This window comes from Oncorhynchus gorbuscha, linkage group LG01 (genome assembly GCF_021184085.1).
Source record: "Oncorhynchus gorbuscha isolate QuinsamMale2020 ecotype Even-year linkage group LG01, OgorEven_v1.0, whole genome shotgun sequence".
Lineage (NCBI taxonomy): Eukaryota > Metazoa > Chordata > Actinopteri > Salmoniformes > Salmonidae > Oncorhynchus > Oncorhynchus gorbuscha.
Window position 1 is genome coordinate 140,569 of NC_060173.1, and position 19,857 is coordinate 160,425.

At 44.3% G+C, this 19,857-nt stretch overlaps 1 protein-coding gene across 2 annotated transcripts in view; it reads right to left on the reverse strand.

The window, feature by feature from the left end:
• Positions 1 to 19,857, reverse strand: part of vwf (von Willebrand factor) — a 208,587-nt gene that overhangs the window by 94,735 nt on the left and 93,995 nt on the right. For both annotated transcript variants that reach the window (XM_046342718.1, XM_046342727.1), the window contains exons 32-35: positions 2,811 to 2,954; positions 1,351 to 1,515; positions 824 to 870; positions 394 to 477 (exon numbers count right to left, since the gene is read on the reverse strand). In XM_046342718.1, coding sequence (XP_046198674.1) covers positions 394 to 477; positions 824 to 870; positions 1,351 to 1,515; positions 2,811 to 2,954 — 440 coding nt within the window. The remainder of the gene's footprint in view (positions 1 to 393; positions 478 to 823; positions 871 to 1,350; positions 1,516 to 2,810; positions 2,955 to 19,857) is intronic.

The following is a 19,857-nucleotide window of genomic DNA, read 5'->3' on the forward strand; positions in this document are numbered from 1 at the left end:
AATCGAATATAACATAATATACTCTTAATATACTATAATATAACATAAAATAGGGTACTCTAATATACTATAATGCAATATACTATAATATGGAGTATTTTAATATACCATAACGTAATATAATAAAATACAATAGACTTTAATATACTATACTGTAATATACTATAATATACAGTACTTTAATACTACAATATAATATACTTTATTATACTATAATGTAATATAATGAAATACAATAGACTTTCATATACTATAATGTAATATAATATAATGTAACATAACATGCTTGAATATACTAAAATATATTATAATATGGTATAATGTAATATACCATAATATAATGAAATATACTATAATATATTAGGCTGGCGGCTCCAGACGATCACAGTTCACCTTGTGGCTCTGAACAGTCACGGCTCCGCTTGGGTGGCACAGCACCGAATGACATCTGTCAGGAAGCAGCCACGACTCACCAGGCTACACACAAAGTTAGTGCTGAATATTCAGACTGGTCAAGGAAAACAATAGTTCAAGTAACTGTCCAATGAAAATCGCACTTTTAAAAGTTCGGATTCTCTGATTCAAATAATATATTTGAGGTACGCTACGCACACACACCACTCCAACATGTGTATGAAATGCTGTTTTTCACCTTGCTTAATTAAATTTTTTTGGAAGGAAAACTATTTTACTCATATTGAAAGTAATTATAGATCATACTTCATACAAATATGGAAACACTGGGCAGTTAATTTAATTCAGTAGTTCAGTAGTTAAATGATGGTTGTCACATCAACACATCAGCAAGTCAACACACACTCACCTTCCTCTCGTTCCCATCATCATCGACACACACTCCAGGAGGACCAGCTGAGGAAGAATGCACATCATCACAATCTTCATAATCATCACTAAAATCATCACTAAAATCAACATCATTATCACCAAAATCATCATCATTACCATCATCATCATCACCAAAATCATCATCATTACCATCACCATCACCACCATCATCATCATCATCACAATAACATCATCATCACCATCATCACCATCATCACCACCATCAACACCAGCATCAACATTATCACCACCATCATCATCAATTCAATAACCACTATTATCATCATCATCATCATCATCATCATCATCATCATCATCATCATCATCATCATCACCATCATCATCATCTTCATCAATATCATCAGCATCACCATCATCACCAGCATCATCATCACCACCATCATCACCATCATAATCACCATCACAATCGTCATCATCTTCATCTTCATCAATATCATCATCATTATCATAATCTCTCCAGGTAGCTCTGGTCCAGTACTATACCTCTACAGAGTTTGTCTGTGTAGCTCTTGTCCAGTGTTAACAGCATCATCAGCTCCTCCATGCTGTTAAGGTGGAGTGTGTTGTCCTGGTCGCCATGGGAACCAAGCAGGCTCAGTTCAGCTCTGTCGTAACCGGGCCCGATGCCGATGGGGAAAACTGACACGCCTGTTGGCAGAGTTATGATGTCCATCACTAAACTGTGGTGGTTGTTATGATGTCATTGCTAACCTGAAGTCCTCGTTATGATGTCACAACTAACCTGCAGTTCTCGCTATGATGTCACCAGTAACCTGCTATCATCGTTATGATGTCACCATTAACCTGTGGTCCTCCTTATGATGTCACCATTAACCTGCTATCATCGTTATGATGTCACCATTAACCTGTGGTCCTCCTTATGATGTCACCACTGACCTGCTGCCATCCTTATGTCGTCACCCACTCTGACCCCCACTAGACGGAGAGATGGATGTTTGGACAGCAAATTGCAAATCACATCCTTATGATGTCAGTACTAATATGCTGCCCTCCTTATGATGTCACTACTAACATGCTTCCCTCCTTATGATGTCACTACTAACATGCTTCCCTCCTTATGATGTCACTACTAACATGCTTCCCTCCTTATGATGTCACTACTAACATGCTTCCCTCCTTATGATGTCACTACTAACATGCTTCCCTCCTTATGATGTCACTACTAACATGCTTCCCTCCTTATGATGTGACTACTAACATGCTTCCCTCCTTATGATGTCACTACTAACATGCTTCCCTCCTTATGATGTCACTACTAACATGCTTCCCTCCTTATGATGTCACTACTAACATGCTTCCCTCCTTATGATGTCACCACTAACTTCCTGCCCTCCTTATGATGTCACCACTAAACTCATGCCCTCCTTATGATGTTACCATTAACCTGTGTTCCACGTTATGATATCACCTATAAACTATGGTCTTCGTTATGGTCTTCGTTATGATGTCAGCACTAACCTCCTAACTAACCTCACCACGAAGCTGCTGCCATCCTTATGATGCTACCAGTAACCTGTGGTCCTCGTTATGTCACCACTAACCTCCTGCCCTCCTTATGATGTCACCACTAACCTCCTGCCCTCCTTATGATTTCACCACTAACCTGTCCTTGTTATGATGTCATCACTAAACTCCTGCCCTCCTTATGATGTCACCACTAACCTCCTGCCCTCCTTATGATTTCACCACTAACCTGTCCTTGTTATGATGTCATCACTAAACTCCTGCCCTTCTTAGGATGTCACCACTAAATCAAATCAAATCAAATAAAATAAAATCAAATTTTATTTGTCACATACACATGGTTAGCAGATGTTAATGCGAGTGTAGCGAAATGCTTGTGCTTCTAGTTCCGACAATAACCTCTTGCCCTCCTCATGTCACCTCTAACCTGTGGTCCTCCTTCTGATGTCATCACTAACCTGCGGTCAGCGCCTCGTTAGTTGCCTCCTGTAGTTGGTCAGTCGACCTGTCAATCACCAGCATAACCACCACCTTGGCCACACCCACTCTGCCCCCACTAGACGGAGAGATGGATGTTTGGACAGCAAATCGCAACGCAGCACCTGATCACAGAGAAAGAGAGACCATCAGATGATACGGTGTGTGTGTTACCCAGTGTGATGTGTGTGTTACCCAGTGTGATGTGTGTGTGTTACCCAGTGTGATGTGTGTGTGTTACCCAGTGTGATGTGTGTGTTACCCAGTGTGATGTGTGTGTTACCCAGTGTGATGTGTGTGTGTTACCCAGTGTGATGTGTGTGTGTTACCCAGTGTGATGTGTGTGTGTTACCCAGTGTGATGTGTGTGTTACCCAGTGTGATGTGTGTGTGTTACCCAGTGTGATGTGTGTATGTTACCCAGTGTGATGTGTGTGTTACCCAGTGTGATGTGTGTGTTACCCAGTGTGATGTGTGTATGTTACCCAGTGTGATGTGTGTGTGTTACCCAGTGTGATGTGTGTGTGTTACCCAGTGTGATGTGTGTGTTACCCAGTGTGATGTGTGTATGTTACCCAGTGTGATGTGTGTATGTTACCCAGTGTGATGTGTGTATGTTACCCAGTGTGATGTGTGTGTTACCCAGTGTGATGTGTGTATGTTACCCAGTGTGATGTGTGTGTGTTACCCAGTGTGATGTGTGTGTGTTACCCAGTGTGATGTGTGTGTGTTACCCAGTGTGATGTGTGTGTGTTACCCAGTGTGATGTGTGTATGTTACCCAGTGTGATGTGTGTGTTACCCAGTGTGATGTGTGTATGTTACCCAGTGTGATGTGTGTGTTACCCAGTGTGATGTGTGTATGTTACCCAGTGTGATGTGTGTGTGTTACCCAGTGTGATGTGTGTGTTACCCAGTGTGATGTGTGTATGTTACCCAGTGTGATGTGTGTGTGTTACCCAGTGTGATGTGTGTATGTTACCCAGTGTGATGTGTGTGTGTTACCCAGTGTGATGTGTGTGTGTTACCCAGTGTGATGTGTGTGTGTTACCCAGTGTGATGTGTGTGTGTTACCCAGTGTGATGTGTGTGTGTTACCCAGTGTGATGTGTGTATGTTACCCAGTGTGATGTGTGTATGTTACCCAGTGTGATGTGTGTGTTACCCAGTGTGATGTGTGTATGTTACCCAGTGTGATGTGTGTGTTACCCAGTGTGATGTGTGTATGTTACCCAGTGTGATGTGTGTGTGTTACCCAGTGTGATGTGTGTGTTACCCAGTGTGATGTGTGTATGTTACCCAGTGTGATGTGTGTGTGTTACCCAGCGTGATGTGTGTGTGTTACCCAGCGTGATGTGTGTGTGTTACCCAGCGTGATGTGTGTGTGTTACCCAGCGTGATGTGTGTGTGTTACCCAGCGTGATGTGTGTGTGTTACCCAGTGTGATGTGTGTGTGTTACCCAGTGTGATGTGTGTATGTTATCCTGTATGGTGCGTGTGTGTGTGTTACCCAGTGTGATGTGTGTGTGTTACCCTGTAAGGTGCGTGTGTGTGTGTTACCCAGCGTGATGTGTGTGTGTTACCCAGTGTGATGTGTGTATGTTATCCTGACAGAGCTTGAAAGGATCTGCAGAGAAGACTTGAGGCTGTAATTGCTGCCTACGTTGCTTCAACAAAGCACTGAATAAAGTGTATGAATACTTTTGTAAATGTGATATCTCCGGTTTTTTTATTTTTACATTTGCAAAAATGTTAAACCTGTTTTAGTTTTGTCATTATAACATATTGTATGTAGATTGATGAGGGAAGAAAAACATTTAATCAATTTCAGAATTAGGCCGCGACGTAATACAATGTGTAAAAAGTCAAGGGGTCTGAATACTTTCCTAGTGCACTACTTCAATGTAAAATATCAACTGTTCTTCCATTAAATTTGACTGTATATTAAAAATCAAATCAAAGTTTATTACCTTACAGTGAAATGGCTCTAACCGTGCTGCCTATGGGATTGCAAAACTTGAAATACATATAGCCTATCTATTTACTAGGCTACTAGTTTGTTATATGGCTCCTGGATTTGGGATTTTGTACGCCAATATGGATTTTCAGTTAGATAGTCCACATGTTCAGTGGTAGCTCCACAGGGTTTCCCCCTCCAAGGGATTTTCAGTTAGATAGTCCACATGTTCAGTGGTAGCTCCACAGGTTTCCCCCTCTAAGGGATTTTCAGTTAGATAGTCCACATGTTCAGTGGTAGCTCCACAGGTTTCCCCCTCTAAGGGATTTTCAGTTAGATAGTCCACATGTTCAGTGGTAGCTCCACAGGGTTTCCCCCTCCAAGGGATTTTCAGTTAGATAGTCCACATGTTCAGTGGTAGCTCCACAGGTTTCCCCCTCTAAGGGATTTTCAGTTAGATAGTCCACATGTTCAGTGGTAGCTCCACAGGGTTTCCCCCTCCAAGGGATTTTCAGTTAGATAGTCCACATGTTCAGTGGTAGCTCCACAGGGTTTCCCCCTCCAAGGGATTTTCAGTTAGATAGTCCACATGTTCAGTGGTAGCTCCACAGGTTTCCCCCTCTAAGGGATTTTCAGTTAGATAGTCCACATGTTCAGTGGTAGCTCCACAGGGTTTCCCCCTCTAAGGGATTTTCAGTTAGATAGTCCACATGTTCAGTGGTAGCTCCACAGGTTTCCCCCTCTAAGGGATTTTCAGTTAGATAGTCCACATGTTCAGTGGTAGCTCCACAGGGTTTCCCCCTCCAAGGGATTTTCAGTTAGATAGTCCACATGTTCAGTGGTAGCTCCACAGGTTTCCCCCTCCAAGGGATTTTCAGTTCGATAGTCCACATGTTCAGTGGTAGCTCAACAGGGTTTCCCCCTCCAAGGGATTTTCAGTTAGATAGTCCACATGTTCAGTGGTAGCTCCACAGGGTTTCCCCCACCAAGGGATTTTCAGTTAGATAGTCCACATGTTCAGTGGTAGCTCCACAGGTTTCCCCCTCTAAGGGATTTTCAGTTAGATAGTCCACATGTTCAGTGGTAGCTCCACAGGTTTCCCCCTCTAAGGGATTTTCAGTTAGATAGTCCACATGTTCAGTGGTAGCTCCACAGGGTTTCCCCCTCCAAGGGATTTTCAGTTAGATAGTCCACATGTTCAGTGCTAGCTCCACAGGTTTCCCCCTCTAAAGGATTTTCAGTTAGATAGTCCACATGTTCAGTGGTAGCTCCACAGGTTTCCCCCTCTAAGGGATTTTCAGTTAGATAGTCCACATGTTCAGTGCTAGCTCCACAGGTTTCCCCCTCTAAGGGATTTTCAGTTAGATAGTCCACATGTTCAGTGGTAGCTTCACAGGGTTTCCCCCAAGGGATTTTCAGGGATTTTCAGTTAGATAGTCCACATGTTCAGTGGTAGCTCCACAGGTTTAGCTCCACAGGGTTTCCCCCTCAAGGGGTTTCCACATGTTCCCTCAAGGGATTTTCAGTTAGATAGTCCACATGTTCAGTGGTAGCTCCACAGGGTTTCCCCTCTAAGGGATTTTCAGTTAGATAGTCCACATGTTCAGTGGTAGCTCCACAGGTTTAGCTCCCCCTCTAAGGGATTTTCAGTTAGATAGTCCACATGTTCAGTGGTAGCTCCACAGGGTTTCCCCCTCTAAGGGATTTTCAGTTAGATAGTCCACATGTTCAGTGGTAGCTCCACAGGTTTCCCCTCCAAGGGATTTTCAGTTAGATAGTCCACATGTTCAGTGGTAGCTCCACAGGGTTTCCCCCTCCAAGGGATTTTCAGTTAGATAGTCCACATGTTCAGTGGTAGCTCCACAGGGTTTCCCCCTCCTCCAAGGGATTTTCAGTTAGATAGTCCACATGTTCAGTGGTAGCTCCACAGGGTTTCCCCTCTAAGGGATTTTCAGTTAGATAGTCCACATGTTCAGTGGTAGCTCCACAGGGTTTCCCCCTCCAAGGGATTTTCAGTTAGATAGTCCACATGTTCAGTGGTAGCTCCACATGGTTTAGCTCCACAGGGATTTTCCTAAGGGATTTTCAGTTAGATAGTCCACATGTTCAGTGGTAGCTCCACAGGGTTTCCCCCTCTAAGGGATTTTCAGTTAGATAGTCCACATGTTCAGTGGTAGCTCCACAGGGTTTCCCCCTCCAAGGGATTTTCAGTTAGATAGTCCACATGTTCAGTGGTAGCTCCACAGGGTTTCCCCCTCTAAGGGATTTTCAGTTAGATAGTCCACATGTTCAGTGGTAGCTCCACAGGGTTTCCCCCTCTAAGGGATTTTCAGTTAGATAGTCCACATGTTCAGTGGTAGCTCCACAGGTTTTCCCCTCCAAGGGATTTTCAGTTAGATAGTCCACATGTTCAGTGGTAGCTCCACAGGGTTTCCCCCTCTAAGGGATTTTCAGTTAGATAGTCCACATGTTCAGTGGTAGCTCCACAGGGTTTCCCCCTCTAAGGGATTTTCAGTTAGATAGTCCACATGTTCAGTGGTAGCTCCACAGGGTTTCCCCCTCCAAGGGATTTTCAGTTAGATAGTCCACATGTTCAGTGGTAGCTCCACAGGTTTCCCCCTCTAAGGGATTTTCAGTTAGATAGTCCACATGTTCAGTGGTAGCTCCACAGGGTTTCCCCCTCTAAGGGATTTTCAGTTAGATAGTCCACATGTTCAGTGGTAGCTCCACAGGTTTCCCCCTCTAAGGGATTTTCAGTTAGATAGTCCACATGTTCAGTGGTAGCTCCACAGGGTTTCCCCTCCCCTCTAAGGGATTTTCAGTTAGATAGTCCACATGTTCAGTGGTAGCTCCACAGGTTTTCCCCTCCAAGGGATTTTCAGTTAGATAGTCCACATGTTCAGTGGTAGCTCCACAGGGTTTCCCCCTCTCCACAAGGGATTTTCAGTTAGATAGTCCACATGTTCAGTGGTAGCTCCACAGGTTTTCCCCTCCAAGGGATTTTCAGTTAGATAGTCCACATGTTCAGTGGTAGCTCCACAGGGTTTCCCCCTCTAAGGGATTTTCAGTTAGATAGTCCACATGTTCAGTGGTAGCTCCACAGGGTTTCCCCTCTAAGGGATTTTCAGTTAGATAGTCCACATGTTCAGTGGTAGCTCCACAGGGTTCCCCCTCTAAGGGATTTTCAGTTAGATAGTCCACATGTTCAGTGGTAGCTCCACAGGGTTTCCCCCTCCAAGGGATTTTCAGTTAGATAGTCCACATGTTCAGTGGTAGCTCCACAGGGTTTCCCCCTCTAAGGGATTTTCAGTTAGATAGTCCACATGTTCAGTGGTAGCTCCACAGGGTTTCCCCCTCTAAGGGATTTTCAGTTAGATAGTCCACATGTTCAGTGGTAGCTCCACAGGGTTTCCCCCTCCAAGGGATTTTCAGTTAGATAGTCCACATGTTCAGTGGTAGCTCCACAGGTTTCCCCCTCTAAGGGATTTTCAGTTAGATAGTCCACATGTTCAGTGGTAGCTCCACAGGGTTTCCCCCTCTAAGGGATTTTCAGTTAGATAGTCCACATGTTCAGTGGTAGCTCCACAGGGTTTCCCCCTCCAAGGGATTTTCAGTTAGATAGTCCACATGTTCAGTGGTAGCTCCACAGGGTTCCCCCTCTAAGGGATTTTCAGTTAGATAGTCCACATGTTCAGTGGTAGCTCCACAAGGTTTCCCCCTCCAAGGGATTTTCAGTTAGATAGTCCACATGTTCAGTGGTAGCTCCACAGGTTTCCCCCTCTAAGGGATTTTCAGTTAGATAGTCCACATGTTCAGTGGTAGCTCCACAGGGTTTCCCCCTCTAAGGGATTTTCAGTTAGATAGTCCACATGTTCAGTGGTAGCTCCACAGGGTTTCCCCCTCTAAGGGATTTTCAGTTAGATAGTCCACATGTTCAGTGGTAGCTCCACAGGTTTTCCCCTCCAATGGATTTTCAGTTAGATTGTCCACATGTTCAGTGGTAGCTCCACAGGTTTTCCCCTCCAAGGGATTTTCAGTTAGATAGTCCACATGTTCAGTGGTAGCTCCACAGGGTTTCCCCCTCTAAGGGATTTTCAGTTAGATAGTCCACATGTTCAGTGGTAGCTCCATAGGGTTTCCCCCTCCAAGGGATTTTCAGTTAGATAGTCCACATGTTCAGTGGTAGCTCCACAGGGTTTCAGTGGTAGCCCCTCTAAGGGATTTTCAGTTAGATAGTCCACATGTTCAGTGGTAGCTCCACAGGGTTTCCCCTCTAAGGGATTTTCAGTTAGATAGTCCACATGTTCAGTGGTAGCTCCATAGGGTTTCCCCCTCCAAGGGATTTTCAGTTAGATAGTCCACATGTTCAGTGGTAGCTCCACAGGGTTTCCCCCTCTAAGGGATTTTCAGTTAGATAGTCCACATGTTCAGTGGTAGCTCCACAGGGTTTCCCCCTCTAAGGGATTTTCAGTTAGATAGTCCACATGTTCAGTGGTAGCTCCACAGGTTTCCCCTCTAAGGGATTTTCAGTTAGATAGTCCACATGTTCAGTGGTAGCTCCACAGGGTTTCCCCCTCTAAGGGATTTTCAGTTAGATAGTCCACATGTTCAGTGGTAGCTCCACAGGTTTCCCCTCTAAGGGATTTTCAGTTAGATAGTCCACATGTTCAGTGGTAGCTCCACAGGGTTTCCCCCTCCAAGGGATTTTCAGTTAGATAGTCCACATGTTCAGTGGTAGCTCCACAGGGTTCCCCCTCTAAGGGATTTTCAGTTAGATAGTCCACATGTTCAGTGGTAGCTCCACAAGGTTTCCCCCTCCAAGGGATTTTCAGTTAGATAGTCCACATGTTCAGTGGTAGCTCCACAGGTTTCCCCCTCTAAGGGATTTTCAGTTAGATAGTCCACATGTTCAGTGGTAGCTCCACAGGGTTTCCCCCTCTAAGGGATTTTCAGTTAGATAGTCCACATGTTCAGTGGTAGCTCCACAGGTTTCCCCCTCTAAGGGATTTTCAGTTAGATAGTCCACATGTTCAGTGGTAGCTCCACAGGGTTTCCCCTCCAAGGGATTTTCAGTTAGATAGTCCACATGTTCAGTGGTAGCTCCACAGGTTTTCCCCTCCAAGGGATTTTCAGTTAGATAGTCCACATGTTCAGTGGTAGCTCCACAGGGTTTCCCCTCCAAGGGATTTTCAGTTAGATAGTCCACATGTTCAGTGGTAGCTCCACAGGTTTCCCCCTCTAAGGGATTTTCAGTTAGATAGTCCACATGTTCAGTGGTAGCTCCACAGGTTTCCCCCTCTAAGGGATTTTCAGTTAGATAGTCCACATGTTCAGTGGTAGCTCCACAGGGTTTCCCCCTCCAAGGGATTTTCAGTTAGATAGTCCACATGTTCAGTGGTAGCTCCACAGGTTTCCCCCTCTAAGGGATTTTCAGTTAGATAGTCCACATGTTCAGTGGTAGCTCCACAGGGTTTCCCCCTCTAAGGGATTTTCAGTTAGATAGTCCACATGTTCAGTGGTAGCTCCACAGGTTTCCCCCTCTAAGGGATTTTCAGTTAGATAGTCCACATGTTCAGTGGTAGCTCCACAGGGTTTCCCCCTCCAAGGGATTTTCAGTTAGATAGTCCACATGTTCAGTGGTAGCTCCACAGGGTTTCCCCCTCCAAGGGATTTTCAGTTAGATAGTCCACATGTTCAGTGGTAGCTCCACAGGGTTTCCCCCTCCACCAAGGGATTTTCAGTTAGATAGTCCACATGTTCAGTGGTAGCTCCACAGGTTTCAGTTAGATAGTCCCCTCTAAGGGATTTTCAGTTAGATAGTCCACATGTTCAGTGGTAGCTCCACAGGGTTTCCCCCTCTAAGGGATTTTCAGTTAGATAGTCCACATGTTCAGTGGTAGCTCCACAGGTTTCCCCCTCTAAGGGATTTTCAGTTAGATAGTCCACATGTTCAGTGGTAGCTCCACAGGGTTTCCCCCTCTAAGGGATTTTCAGTTAGATAGTCCACATGTTCAGTGGTAGCTCCACAGGTTTTCCCCTCCAAGGGATTTTCAGTTAGATAGTCCACATGTTCAGTGGTAGCTCCACAGGGTTTCCCCCTCTAAGGGATTTTCAGTTAGATAGTCCACATGTTCAGTGGTAGCTCCACAGGGTTTCCCCCTCCAAGGGATTTTCAGTTAGATAGTCCACATGTTCAGTGGTAGCTCCACAGGGTTTCCCCCTCTAAGGGATTTTCAGTTAGATAGTCCACATGTTCAGTGGTAGCTCCACAGGGTTTCCCCCTCCAAGGGATTTTCAGTTAGATAGTCCACATGTTCAGTGGTAGCTCCACAGGGTTTCCCCCTCTAAGGGATTTTCAGTTAGATAGTCCACATGTTCAGTGGTAGCTCCACAGGGTTTCCCCCTCCAAGGGATTTTCAGTTAGATAGTCCACATGTTCAGTGGTAGCTCCACAGGGTTTCCCCCTCCAAGGGATTTTCAGTTAGATAGTCCACATGTTCAGTGGTAGCTCCACAGGGTTTCCCCCTCTAAGGGATTTTCAGTTAGATAGTCCACATGTTCAGTGGTAGCTCCACAGGGTTTCCCTCTCCAAGGGATTTTCAGTTAGATAGTCCACATGTTCAGTGGTAGCTCCACAGGGTTTCCCCTCTAAGGGATTTTCAGTTAGATAGTCCACATGTTCAGTGGTAGCTCCACAGGGTTTCCCCTCCAAGGGATTTTCAGTTAGATAGTCCACATGTTCAGTGGTAGCTCCACAGGGTTTCCCCCTCCAAGGGATTTTCAGTTAGATAGTCCACATGTTCAGTGGTAGCTCCACAGGGTTTCCCCCTCCAAGGGATTTTCAGTTAGATAGTCCACATGTTCAGTGGTAGCTCCACAGGGTTTCCCCCTCCAAGGGATTTTCAGTTAGATAGTCCACATGTTCAGTGGTAGCTCCACAGGTTTCCCCCTCTAAGGGATTTTCAGTTAGATAGTCCACATGTTCAGTGGTAGGGTTTCCCCCTCTAAGGGCTCCATGTTCAGTGGTAGCTTTCCCCTCTAAGGGATTTTCAGTTAGATAGTCCACATGTTCAGTGGTAGCTCCACAGGGTTTCCCCCTCTAAGGGATTTTCAGTTAGATAGTCCACATGTTCAGTGGTAGCTCCACAGGGTTCCCCCCTCTAAGGGATTTTCAGTTAGATAGTCCACATGTTCAGTGGTAGCTCCACAAGGTTTCCCCCTCCAAGGGATTTTCAGTTAGATAGTCCACATGTTCAGTGGTAGCTCCACAGGTTTTCCCCTCCAAGGGATTTTCAGTTAGATAGTCCACATGTTCAGTGGTAGCTCCACAGGGTTTCCCCTCCAAGGGATTTTCAGTTAGATAGTCCACATGTTCAGTGGTAGCTCCACAGGGTTTCCCCTCTAAGGGATTTTCAGTTAGATAGTCCACATGTTCAGTGGTAGCTCCACAGGGTTTCCCATGTTCTAGCTCCAAGGGATTTTCAGTTAGATAGTCCACATGTTCAGTGGTAGCTCCACAGGGTTTCCCCCTCTAAGGGATTTTCAGTTAGATAGTCCACATGTTCAGTGGTAGCTCCACAGGGTTTCCCCCTCTAAGGGATTTTCAGTTAGATAGTCCACATGTTCAGTGGTAGCTCCACAGGGTTTCCCCCTCAAGGGATTTTCAGTTAGATAGTCCACATGTTCAGTGGTAGCTCCACAGGGTTTCCCCCTCTAAGGGATTTTCAGTTAGATAGTCCACATGTTCAGTGGTAGCTCCACAGGGTTTCCCCCTCAAGGGATTTTCAGTTAGATAGTCCACATGTTCAGTGGTAGCTCCACAGGGTTTCCCCTCCAAGGGATTTTCAGTTAGATAGTCCACATGTTCAGTGGTAGCTCCACAGGGTTTCCCCCTCTAAGGGATTTTCAGTTAGATAGTCCACATGTTCAGTGGTAGCTCCACAGGGTTTCCCCTCCAAGGGATTTTCAGTTAGATAGTCCACATGTTCAGTGGTAGCTCCACAGGGTTTCCCCCTCCAAGGGATTTTCAGTTAGATAGTCCACATGTTCAGTGGTAGCTCCACAGGGTTTCCCCCTCCAAGGGATTTTCAGTTAGATAGTCCACATGTTCAGTGGTAGCTCCACAGGGTTTCCCCCTCCAAGGGATTTTCAGTTAGATAGTCCACATGTTCAGTGGTAGCTCCACAGGGTTTCCCCCTCTAAGGGATTTTCAGTTAGATAGTCCACATGTTCAGTGGTAGCTCCACAGGTTTCCCCCTCTAAGGGATTTTCAGTTAGATAGTCCACATGTTCAGTGGTAGCTCCACAGGTTTCCCCCTCTAAGGGATTTTCAGTTAGATAGTCCACATGTTCAGTGGTAGCTCCACAGGTTCCCCCTCTAAGGGATTTTCAGTTAGATAGTCCACATGTTCAGTGGTAGCTCCACAGGTTTCCCCCTCTAAGGGATTTTCAGTTAGATAGTCCACATGTTCAGTGGTAGCTCCACAGGTTTCCCTAAGGGATTTTCTCCATGTTCAGTGGGATTTTCAGTTAGATAGTCCACATGTTCAGTGGTAGCTCCACAGGGTTTCCCCCTCCAAGGGATTTTCAGTTAGATAGTCCACATGTTCAGTGGTAGCTCCACAGGGTTTCCCCCTCCAATGGATTTTCAGTTAGATAGTCCACATGTTCAGTGCTAGCTCCACAGGTTTCCCCCTCTAAAGGATTTTCAGTTAGATAGTCCACATGTTCAGTGGTAGCTCCACAGGTTTCCCCTCTAAGGGATTTTCAGTTAGATAGTCCACATGTTCAGTGGTAGCTCCACAGGTTTCCCCCTCTAAGGGATTTTCAGTTAGATAGTCCACATGTTCAGTGGTAGCTCCACAGGTTTCCCCCTCTAAGGGATTTTCAGTTAGATAGTCCACATGTTCAGTGGTAGCTCCACAGGTTTCCCCCTCTAAGGGATTTTCAGTTAGATAGTCCACATGTTCAGTGGTAGCTCCACAGGTTTCCCCCTCTAAGGGATTTTCAGTTAGATAGTCCACATGTTCAGTGGTAGCTCCACAGGTTTCCCCCTCTAAGGGATTTTCAGTTAGATAGTCCACATGTTCAGTGGTAGCTCCACAGGGTTTCCCCCTCCAAGGGATTTTCAGTTAGATAGTCCACATGTTCAGTGGTAGCTCCACAGGGTTTCCCCCTCCAAGGGATTTTCAGTTAGATAGTCCACATGTTCAGTGGTAGCTCCACAGGGTTTCCCCCTCCAAGGGATTTTCAGTTAGATAGTCCACATGTTCAGTGCTAGCTCCACAGGTTTCCCCCTCTAAAGGATTTTCAGTTAGATAGTCCACATGTTCAGTGGTAGCTCCACAGGTTTCCCCCTCTAAGGGATTTTCAGTTAGATAGTCCACATGTTCAGTGGTAGCTCCACAGGTTTCCCCCTCTAAGGGATTTTCAGTTAGATAGTCCACATGTTCAGTGGTAGCTCCACAGGTTTTCCCCTCCAAGGGATTTTCAGTTGGATCTGTTTAGCTATATTAGCAGGCTGGCATTATTATTTTTTTTATTTCACCTTTATTTAACCAGATAGGCTAGTTGAGAACAAGTTCTCATTTACAACTGCGACCTGGCCAAGATAAAGCAAATCAGTGCAACTGAAACAACAACACAGAGTGACACATAAAGAACGTACAGACAATAACACAATAGAAAAAATCTAAGTACAGTGTGTGCACATGTAGAAGAGTAGTGAGGTAAAAGGCAATAAATAGGCAATAGTGGTGGAATAATTACAATTTAGCATTAATACTGGAGTGATAGATGTGCAGATGATGATGTGCAAGTAGAGATACTGGGGAGCAAAAGAGCAAGAGGATAAGTAACAATATGGGGATGAGGTAGTTGGGTGTGCTATTTACAGATTGGCTGTGTACAGTGTTATGGCCCCTCCTCTGCATTGCAGGGGCAGTTCCTCCTGTAGGCAGAGGAGGGTCGTTAGTGATTGGAGCCACCTGGGCTCAGGGTATTTAAACTGCTTCACTAACCAATCTTGTCTCTCTCTCTCTGCTCCTCCAGGTATTATCCTGTTTTGTTTGTTCCTTTGTAGTTTTACGTATTTTTCAATCAGTCATATTCACACACACACAGATTCACGCATCCCTGCACTTTATATACACCCTACATTATGATACTTTCACACCTCATTCCTTTTGCTTTGTTTAAAGTTAATAGTTTTGGTTTACAATAAATAACCTTTTTGATTGGCCTATACCTGTTCATGTCCCCTCATTTTTGCTATGTACAGGTGCAGTGATCTGTGAGCTGCTCTGAAAACTGGTGCTTAAAGCTAGCGAGGGAGATATGAGTCTCCAGCTTCAGTGATTTTCACAGTTCGTTCCAGTCATTGGCAGCAGAGAACTGGAAGGAAAGGCGACCAAAGGAAGAATTGGCTTTGGGGGTGACCAGTGAAATATACCTGCTGGAGCACAGGTTAGGGTTAGGGTTAGGGTTAGGGTTAGGGTTAGGGTGAGGGTGAGGGTTAGGGTTGGTGACCAGTGAGCTGAGATAAGGCGGGGCTTTACATAGCAATGACTTATAGATGACGTGGAGCCAGTGGGTTTGACGACGGATATGAAGCGAGGGCCAGCCAATGAGAGCATACTGGTGGCAGTGGTGGGTAGTGTATGGGGCTTGGTGACCAAATGGATGGCACTGTGATAGACTGCATCCAATTTGCTGAGGAGAGTGTTGGAGGCTATTTTATAAATGACATCGCCAAAGTCAAGGATCGGTAGGATAGTCAGTTTTACGAGGGTATGTTTGGCAGCATGAGTGAAGGATGCTTTGTTGCAAAATATGAAGCAGATTCTAGATTACATTTTTGATTGGAGATGCTTAATGTGAGTCTGGAAGGAGAGTTTAAAGTCTAACCAGACACCTAGGTATTTGTAGTTGTCCACATGTTCTAAGAACCGTCCAGAGTTGTGATGCTGGACGGGTGGGTAGGTGTGGGCAGTAATGAAGACAGAAGTATAAAGAATGGTGTCGTCTGTGTAGAGGTGGATCAGAGAATCACCAGCAGCAAGAGCGAAATCATTGATGTATACAGAGAAAAGAGTTGGCCCGAGAATTGAACCCTGTGGCACCCCCATAGAGACTGCCAGACGTCGGGACAACAGGCCCTCCGATTTGACACACTTAACTTTGTCAAATAAGTAGTTGGTGAACCAGGCGAGGCAGTCATTTGAGGAACCAAGGCTGTTGAGTCTGCAAATAAGAATGTGGTGATTGACAGAGTCGAAAGCCTTGGCCAGGTCGATGAATACAGCTGCACAGGGTTGTCTCTTATCGATGGCGGTTATGATATCGTTTAGGACCTTGAGCGTGGCTGAGGTGCACCCATGACCAGCTCGGAAACCAGATTGCATAGCGGAAAAGGTACGGTGGGATTCGAAATGGCCGGTGATCTGTTTGTTAACTTGGCTTTCGAAGACCTTAGAAAGACAGGGTACGATAGATATTGGTCTGTAGCAGTTTGGGTCTAGAGTTTCTTCCCCTTTGAAGGGGATGACCGTGGCAGATTTCCAATCTTTGGGGATCTCAGACGATACAAAAGAGAGGTTGAACAAGCTATTAATAGGTGTTGCAACAATATCAGCGGGTAATTTTAGGAAGAGAGGGTCCAGATTGTCTAGCCCAGCTGATTTGTATGGGTCCAGATTTTTCAGCTCTTTTTGCAGCTCTTTCAATCTGGATTTGGGTGAAGGAGAAATGGGGGAGGCTTAGGCAAGTTGCAGTGAGGGGTGCAGGGCGTTTGACCGGAGTAGGGGTAGCCAGGTGGAAAGCATGGCCAGCCATAGAAAAATTCTCAATTATCGCGGATTTATCGGTGGTGACAGTGTTTCCTATCCTCAGTGCAGTGGGCAGCTGGGAGGAGGTGTTCTTATTCTCCATGTACTTTACAGTGTCCCAGAACTTTTTGGAGTTTGTGCTACAGGATGCAAATTTCTGTTTGAAAAAGTTAGCCTTAGCTTTCCTAACTGACTGTGTATATTGGTTCCTAACTTCCCTGAAAAGTTGCATATCGCAGGGGCTATTCGATGCTAATGCAGTATGATTCTAACATGTATTGACTCAGGGGTGTGAATAAATATGTAATTTATATATTTCTGTATTTTATTTTCAATACATTTGCAAAGATGTATTTAAAAAAATATATAACTTTGTCATTATGTGGTACTGTGTACTGACATTTTGGATAAATATTGACAGAATTAATCGAACAAAAGGACCATTTGTGTTGTTTATCCATTTTGAATTCAGGCTGTAACACAACAAAATGTGGAGTAAGTCAAGGTGCATATATATCTACAGTACTAAATCCATGTGTAAGTATAATGCATATGTTATCGTGTGTGTGTGTGTGTGTGTGTGTGTGTGTGTGTGTGTGTGTGTGTGTGTGTGTGTGTGTGTGTGTGTGTGTGTGTGTGTGTGTGTGTGTGTGTGTGTGTGTGTGTGTGTGTGTGTGTGTGTGTGTGTGTGTGTGTGTGTGTGTGTGTGCATGTGTCTGTGCCAATGTTTGTGTTGCTTTACAGTCCCCACTGTTCCATAAGGTGTTTTTTTAATCAGTTTTTAAATCAAATTTTATAGCTTGCGTCAGTTACTTGATGTGAAATAGAGTTCCATGTAGTCATGTCTCTATGTAGTACTGTGGAATAGAGTTCCATGTAGTCATGGCTCTATGTAGCACTGTGTGCCTCCCATAGTCTGTTCTGGACTTTGGGACTGTGAAGAGACCTCTTGTGGCATGTCTTGTGGGGTAGACAGACAGCTCTGTCCATTCAACATGACAATATCTTTGTTTAGTCACATGATTTCTTAATTTGCAGTACATTTACATTTACATTTAAGTCATTTAGCAGTAGGTTTGCCAATCAGTTGGGCTGCCTGACTTAATTGCCATACCTTTTGCCTCATCCCTCTCAACCATACAATTTTCAATTCCTCATCAATCCAAGGGAATTTAACAGTTTTTACAGTCATTTTCTTAATGGGTGCGTGCTTATTAATAACTGGAATAAGTTGTTTCATAAATGCGTCAAGCAAAGGTTCTGGTGTCTCCTCATTACACACCACAGAGCATCAAATATTCTTTACATCATCAGCATATTAATCCCTATAAAACTTATTGTATGACTTCTTATACACTATATTGGGCCCAGCCTTTGGAACTTTGGTTTCCCTAGATATGGCTTTTATGTTGTGATCATTACATACTATGAACTTGGATACTGCTTTAAAGCAAATATCTGCAGCATTAGTAAAGATATGATCAATACATGTTGATGATTTAATTCCTGTGCTGTTTGTAACTACCTGGTAGGTTGACCGACAACCTGATCCAGGTTACAGGTTCTGGTTACAGTATGAAGCTTTTCCTGATTGGGCAGCTTGATGATGTCCAGTCAATATTTAAATCACCCAGAAAATATACTTCTGTTGATATCACATACATTATCAAGCATTTCACACATGTTATCCAGATATTGTCTGTTAGCACTTGGTGGGCTATAGCAGCTTCCCACAAGAATGGTCTTTAGGTGAGGAATATGACCCTATAGCCATATTACCGCAACACCGCCTCCATTTGGCATTTCTGTTTTTTGAGATAGTCAGAATATGAATGTCATCTGTTACATGCAAGTTATTGACTTCAAAAACCTTGTTTCTTAGGCTACGTATGTTAACATGGGCTATTTTCTTCACTTTTCTGGGTTGCTTGATTGTTTTTAATGCTTTACTGGGAGGCTTATCAGAGGTAGACTTACTCATGTTATTTACATTGGAGCTGATAGTGCAGGGTGAGCTGCATAAATTGGTCTTCCTACTATTGCACATCGCCTCAGTGCTAACACTGTAACTCTGGTTTATAGGCGCATGATTACTGATTACAATAGCTGTTGGATAAACAGATGTATTCGGTGCAATTAAGGGTACATAAATTAAATTAGTTACATTGTGTTTGCCAATGCCCCTAAGATCATGTACAAACATACAAGTATTTTACACCATTTTAAAGATACACGTCTTGTTAATCCCACCGCAGTGTCTGATTTCAAATAGGCTTTACGGCGAAAGCACCACAAATGATTATGTTAGGTCACCACCAAGTCACAGAAATACATAGTTGTTTTTCCAGCCAAAGAAAGGAGTCACAAAAATCTGAAATAGAGATAACATTGTAGCGGTATTTCTTAAGAGGGGTAAAGAAAGATTTTGTTCGGGCGCCAGGCAGGTATTAACCCTGCCGAAAGGAAAAGAGTAGAATAGAGAGAGTACCACTACCAGACCCACACACATCAGCAGAAGAGACTGCCTAGAGTGTAGCCTGTTTACCAGATAGCCAGTGGAGAGAAAAAAGAATACACACCATATAAAACCCACATCACAGCACAGGGGTAACCCAAACAAGAATACCTCATACAATAATACTAATACTAATAATGGCAGAGCAATTCAACAGCAACTTCATACAAGAACGAACCCAGTCATCAACATAGGATTTGCAATAATCTGTATTATTTTCTAGTGGGTGAGTGCAGAGGGTATGAATGTGGGGGGTGTTCATCGACACAACAAAGGCCTTAAAAATGTCCACAGTCTTCACGGCCACATGTCATTAGTACATCCCACCTCAATACAGTTCACATAATATACAGCTTGCAAGTAACCTACTAAAATGTCCATCCAAATACTTCTGGCAGGGAAATAATAGTCCAGCTCTAATGAACTTCAATGGGCAGTGCATTTAACAAATAGAGAGTCTGTTGCAGGGTAAAGCACTGGAATGAGAGCAAAGAGAAAGAGAGAGAAAAGATAAATCTTAGCTGTGGTCTTCAGGCCTGCTGGTGTCTGACTGTCCGATGGTTTGTTGGTTTGTTTGTTAAAGCTTCGCAACAATGTTGCTACTAATCCATGCGATCCATAACGGGCGCGGTCCCAAACAAAAACAACCACGATCTAAAGCGATCACACCGATGATTGAGTTAAATACTTTATAAACTACAAACGCTGAAAACAAACAAGACTTCTGCAGCACA